Below are 17,372 nucleotides of genomic sequence, written 5' to 3'. Positions count from 1 at the left end.
AAACTTTACTTAACACCATAACCTCATGACCCTACATCACTAAACAGACAACCCCTTGACCTAACTTCACCAAACAGGCAACCACTTGACCCAATGCCACTAGACAGACAAAATTTTGACCCAAAACACCAAACAGACAACCTCTTGACCTAAAATCACTAAACAGAACCACTTGACCCAACACCATAAAACACGCAACCAATTGACCAAACAACACCAGACAGACAAACTCTGGAACCAACCCCTCCAGACAAACAATCTTTTGTCCTAAAACGACCATACAGAACCCTTTGACTCAACAACACCATACAGACAATCTCTTGACCAAACACTGCCAAACAGACAACCTCTTGTCCCACCACCACCAGAAAGACAATTACTTAATACAACACACCCAGAGAGACAACTGCTTGACCAAACACAACCAGACAGACAACCACTTGACCAAACACCACCAGACAGAAAACGACTCGACCAAACACCAACAAACAAACAACTATTTGACCAAACATCACCAGACAGAAAACCACTTGACCAAACACTACCATACCGGCAACCACTTGACCAAACACCACCAGACAAACAAACCTCTTGACCAAACACCACCAGACAGACAACCTCTTGATGAAACGCCACAAGAGGGATAATCACTTGACCCAACACCACCAGACAGGCAACCACTTTACCAAAGACCACCATACAGACAACCCCTTGAATTAACACCACCACACAGACAACCACTTGACCCAACACCACAACACAAACAACCTTTTGACCCAACACCACCAGACAGACAACCACTTGACAACACACCCCAGACAGACAACCTATTGCCCAACACCACCAGACAGATCGACAACATCTTGACCAACCTCTTGAGCTAACTCCACAAGACAGACAGACAACCACTTGACCAAACACCACCAAACAGACAACCTCTTGACAAAATGCCAATAGACAGACAACCACTTGACCAAACGCCACCAGACAGACAACCACTTGGCCCAACACCTCCAGACAGACAATCGATTGACCAAACACTACTTAACAGACAACCTTTGAATTAACACCACCACACAGACAACCACTTGACCCAACACCGCCAGACAAACAACCTCTTGACCCAACTCCACAAGACAGACAACCACTTGACAACACACCTCCAGACAGACAACCTCTTGACCCAACACAACCAGACAGATCGACAACGTCTTGACCAACTTCTTGAGCTACCTCCACAAGACAGACAACCCACTTGACCAAACACCAACAAACAGACAACCACTTGACCCAACACTACCAGACAAACAACAACTTGACCCACCACCACCAAACAGACAACTGCTTGACCAAACACTACCAGACAGACAACCACATGACCAAACACCACCAGACAGACTACCTCCTGACAAAGGCCACCAGGCAGACAACCTCTTGACCAAACGCCACCAGACAGACAATCGATTGACCAAACACTACCAGACAGACAACCTCTTGAATTAACACAACCAGACAGATCGACAACATCTTGACCAACTTCTTGAGCTAACTCCACAAGACAGACAACCACTTGACCAAACACTACCAGACAGACAACCACTTGACCAAACGCCACCAGACAGACAACCACTTGGCCCAACACCTCCAGACAGACAATCAATTGACCAAACACTACCAGACAGACAACTTTTTTTACCGAATACCACCATACAATCTCTTGACCAAACACTACTTAACAGACAACCTCTTGAATTAACACCACCACACAGACAACCACTTGACCCAACACCGCCAGACAAATAACCTTTTGACCCAACACCACCAGACAGACAACCACTTGACAACACACCTCCAGACAGACAACCTCTTGACCCAACACAACCAGATAGATCGACAACATCTTGACCAACTTCTTGAGCTAACTCCACAAGACAGACAACCACTTGACCAAACACCAACAGACAACCACTTGACCCAACACCAACCAGACAACTTCTTTACCAAACACTACCAGACAAACAACCTCCTGACAAAACGCCACCAGACAGACAACCACTTGACCAAACGCCATCAGACAGACAACCTTTTGACCCAACACCTCCAGACAGACAACCTCTTGACCCAACACAACCAGACAGATCGACAACATCTTGACCAACCTCTTGAGCTAACTCCACAAGACAGACAACCTCTTAACCAAACACCACCACACAGACAACCACTTGTGACTCAACACAATCAGACAGGCAACCTTTTTACAAAACACCACCAGATAGACAAACACTTGACCCATCACCAAAAAACAGACAACCTCTTAATCAAACACCACCAGACAGACAACCTCTTGACCAACCTCTTGAACTAACTCCACCAGACACCACCATACAGACAATCTCTTGGAATCACACCACCAGACAGACAGTCACATGACCAAACACCACCAGACAGACAAACTCTGGACCAAACACTACTTAACAGACAACCTCTTTAATTAAAACCACCACACAGACAACCACTTGACCCAACACCGCCAGACAAATAACCTTTTGACCCAACACAACTAGACAGACAACCACTTGACCAAACACCACCAGAAAGACAACCTCTTGACCAAACGCCACCAGACGGATAACCATTTGACCCAACACCACCAGACAGGCAACCACTTTACCAAACGCCACCATACAGACAATCCCTTGAAATAACACTACCACACAGACAACGACCTGATCCAACACCATCAGACAGACAAATACTTGACCCATCACCACCAGACAGACAACCTCTTAATCAAACACCACCAGACAGACAACCTCTTGATCAACCTCTTGAACTAACCCCGCCAGACACCCCCTACAGACAATCTCTTGGATTCATACCACCAGACAGACAACCACATGACCAAACACCACCAGACAGACAACCTCTTGACCAAACACTACCAGACAAACAACAACTTGACCCATCACCACCAAACAGACAACTGCTTGACCAAACACTACCAGACAAACAACAATTTGACCCATCACCACCAAACAGACAACTGCTTGACCAAACACTACCAGACAAACAACAACTTGTCACCACCAGACAGACAACCTCTTGACCAAACGCCACCAGACAGACAACCACTAGAGCCAACACCACCAGACAGGCAGTTAACCACTTGACCAAACACACTAAAACAGACAACCTCTTGAATTAACACTAACAGACAGATAACCACTTGACCTAACACCACGAGACAGTAATAACTTTACCCAGCACCATGTACTAGACATACAAACTCTTGACCCAACAGTACCATATGGACAACCTCTAGACCTAACACTATCAAACAGACAACCTCTTAATCTTTTTAACGAACACCACCAGACAAACAACCTCTTGAATTAATAGCACCATACAGACAACCACTTGACCAAACAATAACAGATAGACAACTTAGACCAGGGACTTATAGTTATTAATATATTCTATTATATATTTACACGCTAGTACATGTATATAATTATAATGGACAACAGCTACAGACACAATACCACGAAACTGTTGAAAATATTTGCATTAAATTTATTATAGAAACAATTTTCATACACATCATCAATTTAAAATGTCAACAGATATTATTATTAACTGCGATAGGCATACAGTGGAATCACCTAAGTACTGTGTTTTAACACGATTTGGTATATCACAATTATATTTTTTTAATTGAGAAATATGATATTGTGTGAACGTCCTTCAGAAAAATATTGATTAAGAAAAAAAGTCTGATTGTAACATAGGATAATTTTGACTAAAAATATATATAACTGATTTCACAACAGATAATGTCACAGACATCCAATCTTATATTATATGCATGTATAATTTTCGAAAGAAATTTATATACATGTTTTCATAGAAACAATTTAATAATAAATCTTCCACAGTGTTGAAACCAACCCTCTCATTCAGTGGCGTAGCTAGACCAGAAACGAAGTGCATGCTTAAAATGGCAGGCGGTGTGGGGTACGCCATAAGGTCCCCAGTGGGTCCAGGATGAATGCTTGTGGGGGGCCAGGGGGCGAAGGCCCCGGAAGCTCATGGATTCTGACGATTTTTAACACTAAAAAAACTTTTGTCGTTTGTTTTTGACCCACTCGATCAGTGCGTTTATTTCTTAAGTTCATTTTCACCTAGTTTATAGTAATGAATAAGGCAGTGATATTCTAGGGGGGGGGGGGGGTTAAAAAGATGTGTAAAACGAAGTTCAAATGCAAAATAAATCTTTGCTTTATTAGGTACATGCAATGTGTTCCTTTTCCTCTCACAAAAATTAATGATTTTTTCCAACCTTATTTATCATAAAAATTTAAGTTTTATGCAGACTTACCATACTAGCAGGTTTTTACAGCAAAATAAAATTCTAAAAAATACAGCTCATATTGCTTTAATATGGTACTGTAAGACCACATTGCGTGTCTATTTTTGGTACTTAAGACGTCTTTGTTTAGCATTGATTCCGGATAAAGTAGGATCGGGTGACGGAAACGGGTTGATGGAATAACTTAGTATGGACCTTAATACTTGATTTTTTTTCTTTATTTATTTTTTTACTGAGTTTCTTCCTTTTTCCCCCCAAATGATGTGCATGGTCGGGCATATAAGCATACATGGTAGCTACGCCACTGTCATTCATCATTAAATGTGCATCATACAGAAACATGTACACTATCCTATCGATAAATGTCATAACTTTTTTCTCTCATGTAAAATAATGATGTATCTTTTATACTGATGTGTACTATAATAACAATAATAATACTTCTGTTCTGCATATGTTGGGCATTTGCCAATTATTATAATTGTGTCTTTGCCAATAATATATCTGTATACTATTTGTATTTTTCTCATGATAAGAATATAATCCTGTTATTAACCTTAAAAGTTTTATTAAGGGGTATACCCCTGCAGGGTACTCTTTTTATTATAAGAAAAATATTCAACGACAGGTGCCCGTAAACACCTTCAGTGTTTATATAGGCACACTTTTGTAGCATTGTACAACGTCAATTTTCAACATTTGCCGTTTGAAAATTAAATCAAAAGGGTTTAATTCCGTCCATTAAATGGAAAGAAAAATTCTTCATACAATTATTATTCAAATAAGTGTTTGAATATTCAATCAACAATTCAACTTGTCTTAAAAGTTAATTAATGTAGGCCTATATGTATTTGGCCTTTAAGCAAATGATCATAGCGGAAATATTCTGGGTGCGAAAACACATAGGGGCGAATCTTATCGGTGGGGCGAATCTTGTCGACACCCGTTTGTTTATCTGCAGACACGCAGATTTTTCGCAATCTAAGTCCTAAATTGACAAACGCACAGTAACGTTTCACACGGCAAAATGGGTGACACGGCAAAACCGATCGTAAAAGTTCTGAACGAGCAGACAACAGCCAGCAAAAGTGTGATCAAAGCTACGGACTTGGCCAAAAAGCTACAGAAGACTATGCTCAGGTGATTTATTTTTAATTTTTCATCTTGTGTCAACATTGGGTTTTGGGTGGGTGGTTGGGCATGTTGGGGGGGGGGGGGTGGTTGCTTTATTCTCATGTTTTTTTTTTTTTTAGGGTTTTTTGTTATTTTGTTTTTTTTCTTGTTAAGAAAGAAACTTGTGTTTCTCTGATTGTAAAACATAGCAAGATATGTTGAATCCGGTCCAAGGCAGATTTACATTGAATAATGATCAATTAATGAATTATTATAAACATAAAAGCACATCATGTACAGTACTACTGTACATGCACTGGCATTCGACCACTCCTCGCCAAATATGCTTGCCAAGGACCATTTCTCGCATATACATTAATAATTGTTATCATACGTCATTTTAATTTTATCTGTTGATTAAATGACATAACAACGTACTGGAGAGAAATGGAGTCTTGGTAAAATGGGTAGGCAAACCCAGTTGAACATAATGCGAATTTTGGAATAAATTGATGATTATTGATTTTTAAGTTAATAATATGTTTAAATGGAATTTAATATGAAATATTATGTTTCTTCTTTAATATTATAAGTCTACAAACCCGTAAAATGTCGACCCGGGTTTGTCTACCCATTTTACCAACTTGGAAATGAACAAACGTCAATAAATTCCAAAATACGCATTGTTGTGCAGCAATATTTTCAGTGAATACAAATATACCGGTCCGTAACTTATCCTGAAAATTTCAATGACATTGGCAGATTAATAACAAAGAAAAATAAAAAATCTCGATCCGCCCCAGCTTTTAATTATTTTGCCCCGGCCCGGGTTTGCCTATATAGCAATTTTACCAAGACTCTGAGAAATGGTCCTTATGGCGAGAATTGGTTGTAATTGCCAGTATGCAGTTTGTGAAATTGTTAACACTACTACCCCATAATGTGTCAGAAGTTATCTAATTATTTTGATTTTTCATAATACTTCCTTTACGTAAAAAAATCTTTCCGAGTCATTTTAAAGACGTAGTAATGCATATTTTGGTTATAGAGGAGCATTTTTACAAGTATTTTCATTTAAAAGATTGTATAATATTTTCGACCGCCATATTCCGCCCCCTTAAGTAATCTTCGCCTTTGAAGATAAACACTTTGAAGATAAACACCTATTTCACCTATAGCTGGAGTTACATGTAACCTGTCAGCTCCTGGGATTGGTTACAGCACCATATCCAGTAGGGTGGGAGAAATAATGTCAGACCAGACTGGGATTCAAACCCTGGAGGCCGGCCCCTTAAATATAGCCAGGTGCTCTACCAAACGAGCTATCTGGCGCCACCCATAATCAAACTGGTGTGATTGCCACAGATGTGTAAATTCTCCTTTTTGAAACCAAATTCATTGTTTTCATTTTAGTATAAAGGGAGAGTGCATAGGAGAGGACCGAGGGATAGACTATGACAAACTGAAGAACAGTGGGGCATACAAAGAATACAAGTCGGAAACTCTACAGCTACAGACTGTCAGTCTGGATGAACTCAGTGAGAACGAGAGGAAAGCCTTCTTTATCAGTATCCTTCAAATCAATCAAGGACTGTTCCTTAAACAGGGGCCTGGTTCTTAAATACTGATGAGTATGACCTACTAGTAGTCCTTTCACAGTGAAGATAAATGGCCAATTCTTGTACAATCCAGTTATTAATTATTAATAGTTAACTTCCATGTACATTGAAGTTAGTATTAAATCCCTACAGAGTAAGGCTCAAACAGAGAAGTAATTTATTGTTAACATTTACAATGCAAATTAAGATAACATTTCAAGATGAAGCTCGATCACAGCGAAGAAAGACAGTAAGCCATTACATAGTAAAGACAGGTGCTAGCCTAAAATTGGATTAAAAATGCTATAGCTACAAAAGAAAACATTTCAATATATAGATGTAGCCAAAAGAAAGTGCTTGATTTCACAAATTGGAGATGTCCAATGCCCCCTTCACTGATCTTGACAAATAAAATTTATACAAACTAATTCAAGCCACAAAGTGAAGTGACAGTAAGCACTGTAAACCAACTTTATTTCACGATTTGTCCGAGATAAACTGCTGGGCGGCAACCAAGCCTTATCTACACCCGAGCTGTAATAACAACCATACAAGAATTTGTTCATGATGAAAATTACTGTACAATAGATTCCTTATTTTACACGAATATTTCTCCAATCCCGCTGTTGTGTGCCAAATCACAAGAATATAAAATCGCAAATGCAGAACTTTTATCTTAATTTCTTAAAGTCCTCAACTCTCAGAAAATAATAACGAGATTTTAAATCTGTAAGTGTGCTTCTCTCGATTTTACACAAATATTCATTCCACACATTCAGTTAGGAATCCAAAGTATTTGTGACAACTAGGCTCTTGTGAACCTTGTGAAAATTTCTTGCACATGAGCAAAAGTTGGTTTACAGATCTAGACTGTACATAGTTAAGATGGACAGTAAGCCCTCAGTGGTGATAGACATTTCAATATACCCTTATATAGTGAAGATAGACAGTATACCCTTATATAGTGAGTATGAACAGTTATCCTTATATACTGAATATAGACGGTATACCCTTTTTTAGTGAAGATAGACAGAATACCCTTATATTGTGAAGATAGACAGTATACTCTTATAAAGTGAAGAGAGACAGTATACCCTTATATAGTGAAGATAGACAGTATACTCTTATATTGTGAAGATAGACAGTTTATTCTTATAAAGTGAAGATAGACAATTAAAAAATACTCTTATAAAGGGAAAATAGACGATAGACAGAGTGTTTTACGGGATTACTGCTGTTGATATGAACATTTTGTTCAGTATCCTCAGGTGGTTTTGGCCCTAATAAGTAAATGTTTCTATTACCCCAAATTGCCACCTTTAAACCTAATCAATCAGCATCATAAATGAAAAGTCCAGTGTATAGATTTTCCTAATGGAATTAATGCGAGTAATGAATTGGTGATTTGTCAGTTAGATAATAGTAAGGAAGAATGGACCCTTTGTAGCTTTGTGAGAGAAGAATAAGAAATATTATAACAAACAAATCTTTCCTGTTGGGTAGGGAATAACCTATATAATTAGATATTGTGCAGCATAATTAGATTTAGGCAGTTTGAATCTATTCAATGTTGCTAAAATATAGAACGTGGCAATGTAACAGCAAAAGGAATCAACCTGTTATATAATTAAGTTTCTTTAAACTTTTTGTGTGTGGGTGTTTGTGTTGGGGGGAAAAGGGGCGGGGTGCATTATTCTTCCATCCCCTGAAGGTGGTAGAATTACATCTTTGTTGCCTTAATATATAGTCAGTGGTTAGATTAATTATAAAGCAATGTTTGTTGATAGTGTCTGGTCCTATTATTTAGAAGATTAAAAGAGCCAGCATTTGGCATTTAATTCAGTAAAAGATGTTTATACAGGTCTGGCTCAGGCAAAGCATGTAGATTGTGACATTTAAAATTCAGTAAAAGGACTGCGGAAATTAAAAGAAAATTGTGCTATAATTGTTTAATCAATTAAACTTCCAGGAATGTTTTGATGGAGAAAATTTCCATTTAAATTCAGTCGTGCAGTAATGTGTTAGCTTCAAGTAGCTATGACCTAGAATAATGACTGAAAATGCTTTATACAGTAAAACAATATACTTAAAACGAAGTGCCAGGGAAGAGCAGTTTTGCTTCGTTATAAGTGTGATTTGTTATATCCACCAAATTTACAACAAGCTATTAAGTCACGGGGAATGAGAATCACTGTGCTGTAAGCGTCAATTGATTAGAAGCGTGTTTAACTGTACAATGATATTATACTCTTAGTCATACATTATATTTTAATGAACAGTATTTGAATTCACACAATTTGCATTTTTATAAGTGTTTACTGAAAAGACTTTTTATTCAATATATTAGTTACATTTCGAAAAAAATTAACATTATGAAAGGTTTTTATATACTGTAAATTCCTAATCAAACGCGAGGAATTAATATTCGCGCAAAATCGCAAGAAGCCCATCTTGAGAATTTTAAAATCATGCTTTTAATTTTCGGACATATGTAAAGAACATGAAACTTAATGATAAAATTTCAGCTTTCACGATTTTATGTTCTCGTGATTTGATGGAAAACCGTTGAATCGCAGAATTAGGTACTCACGTAAAGTAAGGAATCTACTGTAATTTAAGTTTTGTATAGTGGACGTACTAAATAGCTATTTCACAGCACCTTTAAAGATGTTGTTTAGAGTGTTTTGTTGGAGAAATTTTTTTATACCTCAAATTCATTTGTTAATTCTGACTGAAGAATTTGTCATGTTGAGTTAAATGCATCACTGTTTGATGGATGGCTGTAATTTTTCAGATCCATACAATGCACAAAAATCTCTTGGTATGGTGCATTTTGACTGAAAGATTATTTTTAAGAATCTGTTTTCTTTATATGATTGTCTGACATACTATGTTTACTTGACTGGTTGAAAGTTTTTTTTTATCTCAATTGTTTTGCATCAAGCAGATATGGCATCTAGAGTATTTATAAACTAGAGTTTTATATTGTATTTGTGGAAGTGTGAAAGCAGATATTTGTTAATTAATTGCCTTGTGGGTGATTTGTTCCTAGAGAATTTGTAATGAGTAAAATGCATCACCATTTGACAGATGACTGTATAAGATCAATACAATGCACAGATTCTCTGTGGAACTGAACACACTGAAGTGATGGATTGAATGACCGCCATCAACTCTCCATCAAATAAATAATCCAGGTATATTCTGTGTTTCGTGTAAACTCCATAAAAGGAATTTGATGAGAAACCTCAAGAGTAAACTGCATTACATTTTGTATGAAGCATGCAATTATGTCGACATTATCAAGATTTAATACATGTAGTTATAATAGAATGCATATAATCCAAGCAAAATCGGAATTGTTATGTATAGTGGATACCACAATTGATTACCGGTAGTACAACTACATGTCAATATTCTTACATATATAATTACATTATGACTGAAATAGCATTATTATCAAGTGCTCCTTTTAAATAAAAAAAAATGAAGAATTAAGTTTGAGCATGTCCTTCTAAGCTTTATGTAACAACAAGATCGTCCCCAGGGCCATAAAACTTAGACCAGCTCACTTTTGATCTCGCACGGTCACATTTTTACCAAAGGAATATATTTAGTGGAAAAATAAGACTGAGATCAAAAGTTAGATCGTCTAACTGTTATGGCCCTGGGGCCATAAGTGAGGTTCCTTAACTCTGTCCAGACCTGTACAATGCCCTGACCATCCATGGCCTGGCTGAACAAAAGACCCTCCCAAGCTCCGTCCTTGACATTCAACAGTTCTGGAAAACCACCGCCTACAAGGTCGGGGGTCTGGTCTACAGCCTTGATGATATGGAGCATGGTGTTCTTAGGGGTGAGTGTTTATCAATTGGGGAAGGGGTTGAGTGTATAGGGGAGGATGGTAAAATTAAATTTTTAAATTAAATTAAACATACAAACTTTTCAAGCAAATGATCTTATTTATTCAAATTAATATGAATACAGTGAGTATTAAAACTACATGTAGGTTATCTATTTTATAGTTATCTTTCTTGATAATCCCCTAGGGTATCTGATTTATAGTCCGTAATGTGATCCAAACATTTTGAATTCTACAGATTACAATATTTTTAGCATAATAGGACTGGAAAAAATCAAATTGAAATAGGGGTTTGTTTGTTTTTTTCAAATCCAAATTTCTCCTAAACCTACGCGATGGTTTACGTTAAACATAGAATTAATTTGGGCCCAGAGGCTCTCACACCTCTAGAAATAAAGCCCCGCTCTCACCTGAGATTTACCACCCTTTAAAAATGTTCGGCCTTTAAGCAGATGGGACTGACTGGATAATACTGAGCAAATTTATTGTCCCCCGCCGCAACGCGGAGCGGGGACATAGAAATGCCGGGCGTCCGTCCGTCCGTGTGTCCGTGGGTCCGTGGGTCCGTGTGTCCGTGGGTCCGTGTGTCCGTGCGTCCGTGGGTCCGTGCGTCCGTCCGTCACACTTTTTGTAAGCGCTCTCATGCCTACAAATTTTGACGGATTTTCATTAAATTTATACCAAATGTTTATACCACTATTACCTTGGTCAAGTTCGAAAATCAGCATTGGTCGATACTTTTTGTTGGAGTTATGGGACTTTGACTGCAATAATGACTCTGTTTTATCCAAAAATTGACCTTGTAAGCGCTCTCATGCCTACAAATTTTGACGGATTTTCATTAAATTTATACCAAATGTTTATACCACTACTACCTTGGTCAAGTTCGAAAATCAGCATTGGTTGATACTTTTTGTTGGCGTTATGGGACTTTGACTGCAATAATGACTCCGTTTTATCCAAAAATTGTTCTTGTAAGCGCTCTCATGCCTACAAATTTTGACAGATTTTCATTAAATTTATACCAAATGTTTATACCACTAATACTTTGGTCAAGTTCAAAAATCAGCATTGTTTGATACTTTTTGTTGGTGTTATGGGACTTGGCCACAATCATGACTCCGTTTTATCCAAAAATTGACCTTGTAAGCGCTCTCATGCCTACAAATTTTGACGGATTTTCATTAAATTTATACCAAATGTTTATACTACTATTACCTTGGTCAAGTTCGAAAATCAGCCTTGGTCGATAGACTCGATACTATTATACTGCTTGACCGGCGGGGGACTTTGGAATTCTATTCTTGTTTCTTACAGAGTGGGATTGGGTGGGGTATATATTTCCTTGATTGGCTTTTGATCAATGTTCACTAAATGTTAGGTTGGTAAATGTTTAGTTATATCAAGAGAGTTATTGAACTGACAGCATTTATAAGAATTAGGGGAATACCTATTTGTAAAATTTATATATAAAACTCAAGTTAGTCTAAAATTTTCATCACTAGTTGGCCAGGAAACTGTTTGAATATACTGTTCAGTATACAGATATTGATACATGTATTAATGCTGTATATTTTAGGAAACAAAAGCCACCCAGCCTCCACCAAACCTCAGTTCTCGGAGGGGGACCCTCGAATCAAATATGCCGTAAAAAAACTGGATCCCAGGATTCACTTTGCTCTTGTCTGTGGTGCTGTGGTAAGTGAAAGGAATGTGAGAATTTAAACTGAGCCCCATTTTACCTCCCCAGTAGAAGGAAGTAATGGAGGGTTAATGAAATACATCACACTGTAAGATCAGCTAAACAAGTTTAAAGTTTAAGAGTATGTTGAAAACTATCGTAAAAGTTTTCTTAGCAAAAGTTCTCTAATTGTGGTTCACTTTTAATGTTATGTGTATAATGGGGCAATAATAAAAAAAACTGTTTTAGAGGTTATTGCCAAATAAGTACAAGGTATCTAACTTTCTACAGATTTAATCCATCATTTAGAAAATGAAGGTTTGATTATGTATACAGATTCTCTTTGACTATAATAATATATTTGTGATGTGTATTAATGGAAAGTAAATTTTGACTGCACTTTTTTTGTATTTCAAGTGTTGAAGTGTTTTGTATTTCTTTGCAGTCCTGTCCGGCCATCAATGTTTACACTGCTGACAACCTGGATAAGGCCCTTGACTCGGCTACTCGCAATTTCTGTAAACAGGAAGTGTCCATGTTTACAGAGGTCGATGAAATTTGGATGTCTAAGATCTTCCTGTGGTATCGAGACGACTTCGGAGGAAATGATGTGGATGTCATTGAGTAAGTCTAACATTGGTCAGAAAACTTAACTGACTATGAGCAATTGCTATGAAAAGAGCGGGATGGGCGTGGCCATTTTTTGACTATACATGTATTAAATAATATCCTTTTGATGAGGACCTCTGTAGTAAGATGTACGAGAACATACACAATTTTGAAGCTTAAATATTTGATTTAAAAAAAAAAAAAATACATGCAATAACTTATGACCAAAAAATATCTAAAATTTTACTTAGGATCTGATAGGTAATTTCTTGATCATATAGCCTTCTTAAAATGAAGGGAAGTGGGTGTACTAGCAGAAAATTTGATAAATATTATATGTGTTTTTTAATTTTAAAATTATACAGGCTCCTTTTCTGATGGTGTTTTATCTGTAAACCTCATGATCCTGCCATTTCGTTTAGTAGCTATTACCCTATATTTAAACAGAGAGAGCATTATAATTATACATATTACCAATGATTCTTGGTTTCTAATTACAGATGGATCATGCCATATTTGGAAAAGGACATACAGGATAGGGCAGTTGTTCTCTTGTTCAAAATCAAAAACGTTGGTAAAGTAGACATTAAATACAATGAGTATGATTGGCGGCTGAACAAGCTGGGAGTCACGCCCATAATTTTGTGATGGACAAAGGACACACCCACTTTGGTAAAGCTGAGAGCAGTGCACTGCTAGTCTTTCCATTGTACCTCAGAGAGATATTTATATTTTTCTTTTCAGATTGTTTCTGATTGACCAAGTTATACATGTATGACATCAAGCACTATTTCTTTTTCACAATATAAGCATAATAGGAAGACAAATTGTCTTACCATTAATTATCTAAAAAAGGAGTGTTCCTGTTTATGTCATAAATCACACACTTGACGTTACAAAAGGCATTCCTTATACAGGATGGATCAATGTGGTCCCAGAGATACTGTGATACACCTTATTTCTGATACATTTGCTGTTAACATGGATATTTTCATATCACTGAATACTGTAGATTCCTTATTTTACGCAAGTACTTAAGTTAGCAATTCCCCTGTTTTGTATCAATTCGCAAGAATATATATAAAAATCGCGAACATTGAATTTTTATACTAATTTTTTATAGTTCCCAGCTCTCAGAAAATAAAGGCGAGATTTTAAAATCTGCGAAGGGTGCTTCTATTGATTTTACGCGGATATTAATTCCTCTCGTTTCATTAGGAATTTACAGGATGTGTTGTAAATTATGCAAATCCTGAATATGCATTGTGTTATTTCTGCAATTTAAATTAGTTTTTTGCAGAAAGAATATGTTTATAAAATAAATCCTTTTTCTTTTGTGAATTGCCTGCTTTCATGTAGAAGTTTCTTTGTTTACTGTCGTCTTAATTAAATGAGAGAAGAACCCTGCATGTGTGGATCCAGAGAATTTCCTGGGGTAGAAGTGGGTTGAGCTATAACTTGTTTGCCGGGGAAATCAGAGCCTTATTTTGGGGTTATAACTTGTCAGAACCTTATTTTGGGTTATTATGTCATGTGAATTTAACAAGTTTAAAAGTTTAATTTTTTTTTTTTTTTTTGGGGGGGGGGGGGGGGGTAGGTAGGGGGGTCCTGCTGACCATCCTACCCACCCAACCCCTCCCAGATCCACCCTTGGGGTATTTTGGTATTTTTTTGTTTGTCTTTCTGTGTTAGATAAATACAGCTGTCATATTGTCTTCCTTTTGTCAAGTCTGGTAGTTGCATACTTAACACTGTCTCATTTTGAACTGCTCACAGAATTTCCACAGACATGCAGCTTCATGTAGATAGGGCATGTACACTTTATCAAGACTAACCAGGGAAAGAACTCTTGCCAAGACAAGAAAGTGCTATTGTGAGCTTGTGCCATGTTCATACTTTTTCTCTTCTTCTTTATACTTTGATAACTTGAAACATTAAATGTAGAAAATTTATACTAATACATACCTGACTTCTGTAAGTATTCCTGGGTACTCAATTAATAAAGTAAAGGTGGTGACCAGGTTCATGTAATGCACCTTTCCTAAAGTTACATTTGTATACAATGCTTGATGTTTTATAGCCAATCAAAAGGTCCATTACAAACAGAATTGAATAATGACCAATCAAATGTCAGTAAATGTCATAGGTCAGTATAACTGTAACAAACACAAAATCTAGATATGCATTATGACGGTGAACATCACTCGGTTTTATGTAAAATTTAAGAAGTGTCACTTGGAAATGAAAAAAGAGAGTCGGTCTCTTTAGTTGTACAATATCCAGAAATATTTACAAAGTGATTATACATTAAAAAAATCTATCTGAATTATCATATTTTCTCCTTTGGTTATATTTTTGTTCAAATCTCTAATGCATGTTTGTCTTCATTTAAGTGATAGCATATTTTATAATTATATTTATTTCACTATTAATAACAATGTAAATCATCATTAATTTAGAGTACAAATTTGGATTAACAATGCAGTATTTCAGTTGGGGTTTTATTTTAATATTTAATACCTGGTATATGTTACAAGCATTCTTTTGCTCCAAGAAAATGGAGAAATTTTATAGAAAAAAATTGTTTGGTAAAAATCAACTCGCTTCAATGTCATTTAATTACATGTATATGCAAATATTAATACTATTACAATTGTACTTTTGTTTATTGTATAATACAGTTATATTATAATATTTACTCTTATTGGTATGTTTGTTTTTGCTTGCTTATTTATATCTATTTAATGGGGAACCAATGTAGATACGTGTAATTAAAAATAAATTGTTATTTTTATTGTTAATTAATGATAATTATTAAGTTCTGTGATTATTGTTACTGATTTTGAAAGTTTATAGAATATGTAATTTACATGCTTGTGTATGTAGATTGTAGCATCGGAGCACGTAGTACATAGTATATAGTTAGATACAGGTTTGTGGGTGAAATTTTTGTTACTGTTAACGAATATAGCTTTTAGATGGGAAAAAGATGGGATTTAAATACCGTTATTTAGAAACTATAATTTGATTTCATTGAAACTTCAGTTGATTCATAAAACAATTATTTGATAGATGAAAGATAAAACAAATAATATTAATTTTTTAATGTGAATTTTCTTTGTGTATAAAATTTTCATCTTTCATAAGCACACACCAAGATCGAGTTTGAGACCAAAAGTACTTAAGTTTAAAATCAAAAGTAGGCCATATTTTTAGAGTTCTTGCTTAAATTACAAGAACCTACAATGGTGTATTGGTGAAGAAGAAATTAATATTTACACCATTTATTTACCTTCCACAAGTGTTCTACAGGATTTGCAATATATTGTTCGTGTTTGGAATTTCTTGTTGAAATTTTTTTTTCACATGTATTAAAAGTTGAGTAGATAGAGATTTATGGTGTAGGTAGAACATATATTGTAATCTTTGAAATCTTAATTAAGAATTGCCTATATTTACAGTGTTAAAGAAAGGACGTACAATAAAGCAGGGAAAATTTTGTAACATATTGTCAACATCGCCCCTTTGATTTTTGACATTTTAATTGGCTTCATGATGACGTAACATCACTGGTACAGGTACATGCAAATAAAAGACATTTATATTTCTCTGTTTGTGCTTGTTTTATTTTTCTATTTGTAATAATTTATTTAATACAGTTTATTTTTGTTGAATATCTTGTTGATATAAAATAGTCCCTTATTTTATTGTTATATCTTTTGTAATATAGAAAATTAGTCATCAGTTCATTGTGTGACATACTTGTCAAATCATCATTCAAACAGGTTTTTTTAAGGATTTAATGGCAAAATTTCATGCCATCTTTTGATAATGAAAGTGTTCTATACATAGTACTATAGAAACAATGTTAAAAAAAAAGTCTAGCTTAAAAGCTGTTATGATCAAAGTATGTAGCATATTAATCTAAATATGTATTGACTTTTTAAAGTATATAAACAATTGTATATTACATGTAGTAACCATTCTAGAAGCAAAGTGGAATTATATATCTTTTATTTATACATTTATTAAAATTTGGAATGCACGAAAAATGTGTTTATAATTTTGTTGTTGTTAAAAACATAGAATCAGACTGAAAGTAAATGTATATTTAAATCCATGGTACACTTTTTATTTTTC

At 35.7% G+C, this 17,372-nt stretch overlaps 1 protein-coding gene across 1 annotated transcript; it reads left to right on the top strand.

Moving 5' to 3' along the window:
• The first annotated feature begins 5,281 nt into the window (after positions 1-5,281).
• On the top strand, positions 5,282-17,352 carry LOC128170138 (uncharacterized). The gene is made up of 6 exons (XM_052836091.1): positions 5,282-5,509; positions 6,896-7,050; positions 10,784-10,936; positions 12,522-12,640; positions 13,069-13,247; positions 13,733-17,352. The coding sequence occupies exons 1-6, from the start codon at positions 5,397-5,399 to the stop codon at positions 13,878-13,880; spliced, it is 867 nt and encodes a 288-aa protein (XP_052692051.1). The 5' UTR covers positions 5,282-5,396; the 3' UTR covers positions 13,881-17,352.
• Positions 17,353-17,372: the final 20 nt, after the last annotated feature.

This window comes from Crassostrea angulata, unplaced genomic scaffold, assembly GCF_025612915.1.
Source record: "Crassostrea angulata isolate pt1a10 unplaced genomic scaffold, ASM2561291v2 HiC_scaffold_337, whole genome shotgun sequence".
In the NCBI taxonomy this organism is placed as follows: domain Eukaryota; kingdom Metazoa; phylum Mollusca; class Bivalvia; order Ostreida; family Ostreidae; genus Magallana; species Magallana angulata.
The sequence above is the reverse complement of the archived record's forward strand: the minus strand, read 5'-3'. Positions and strand labels throughout refer to the sequence as shown.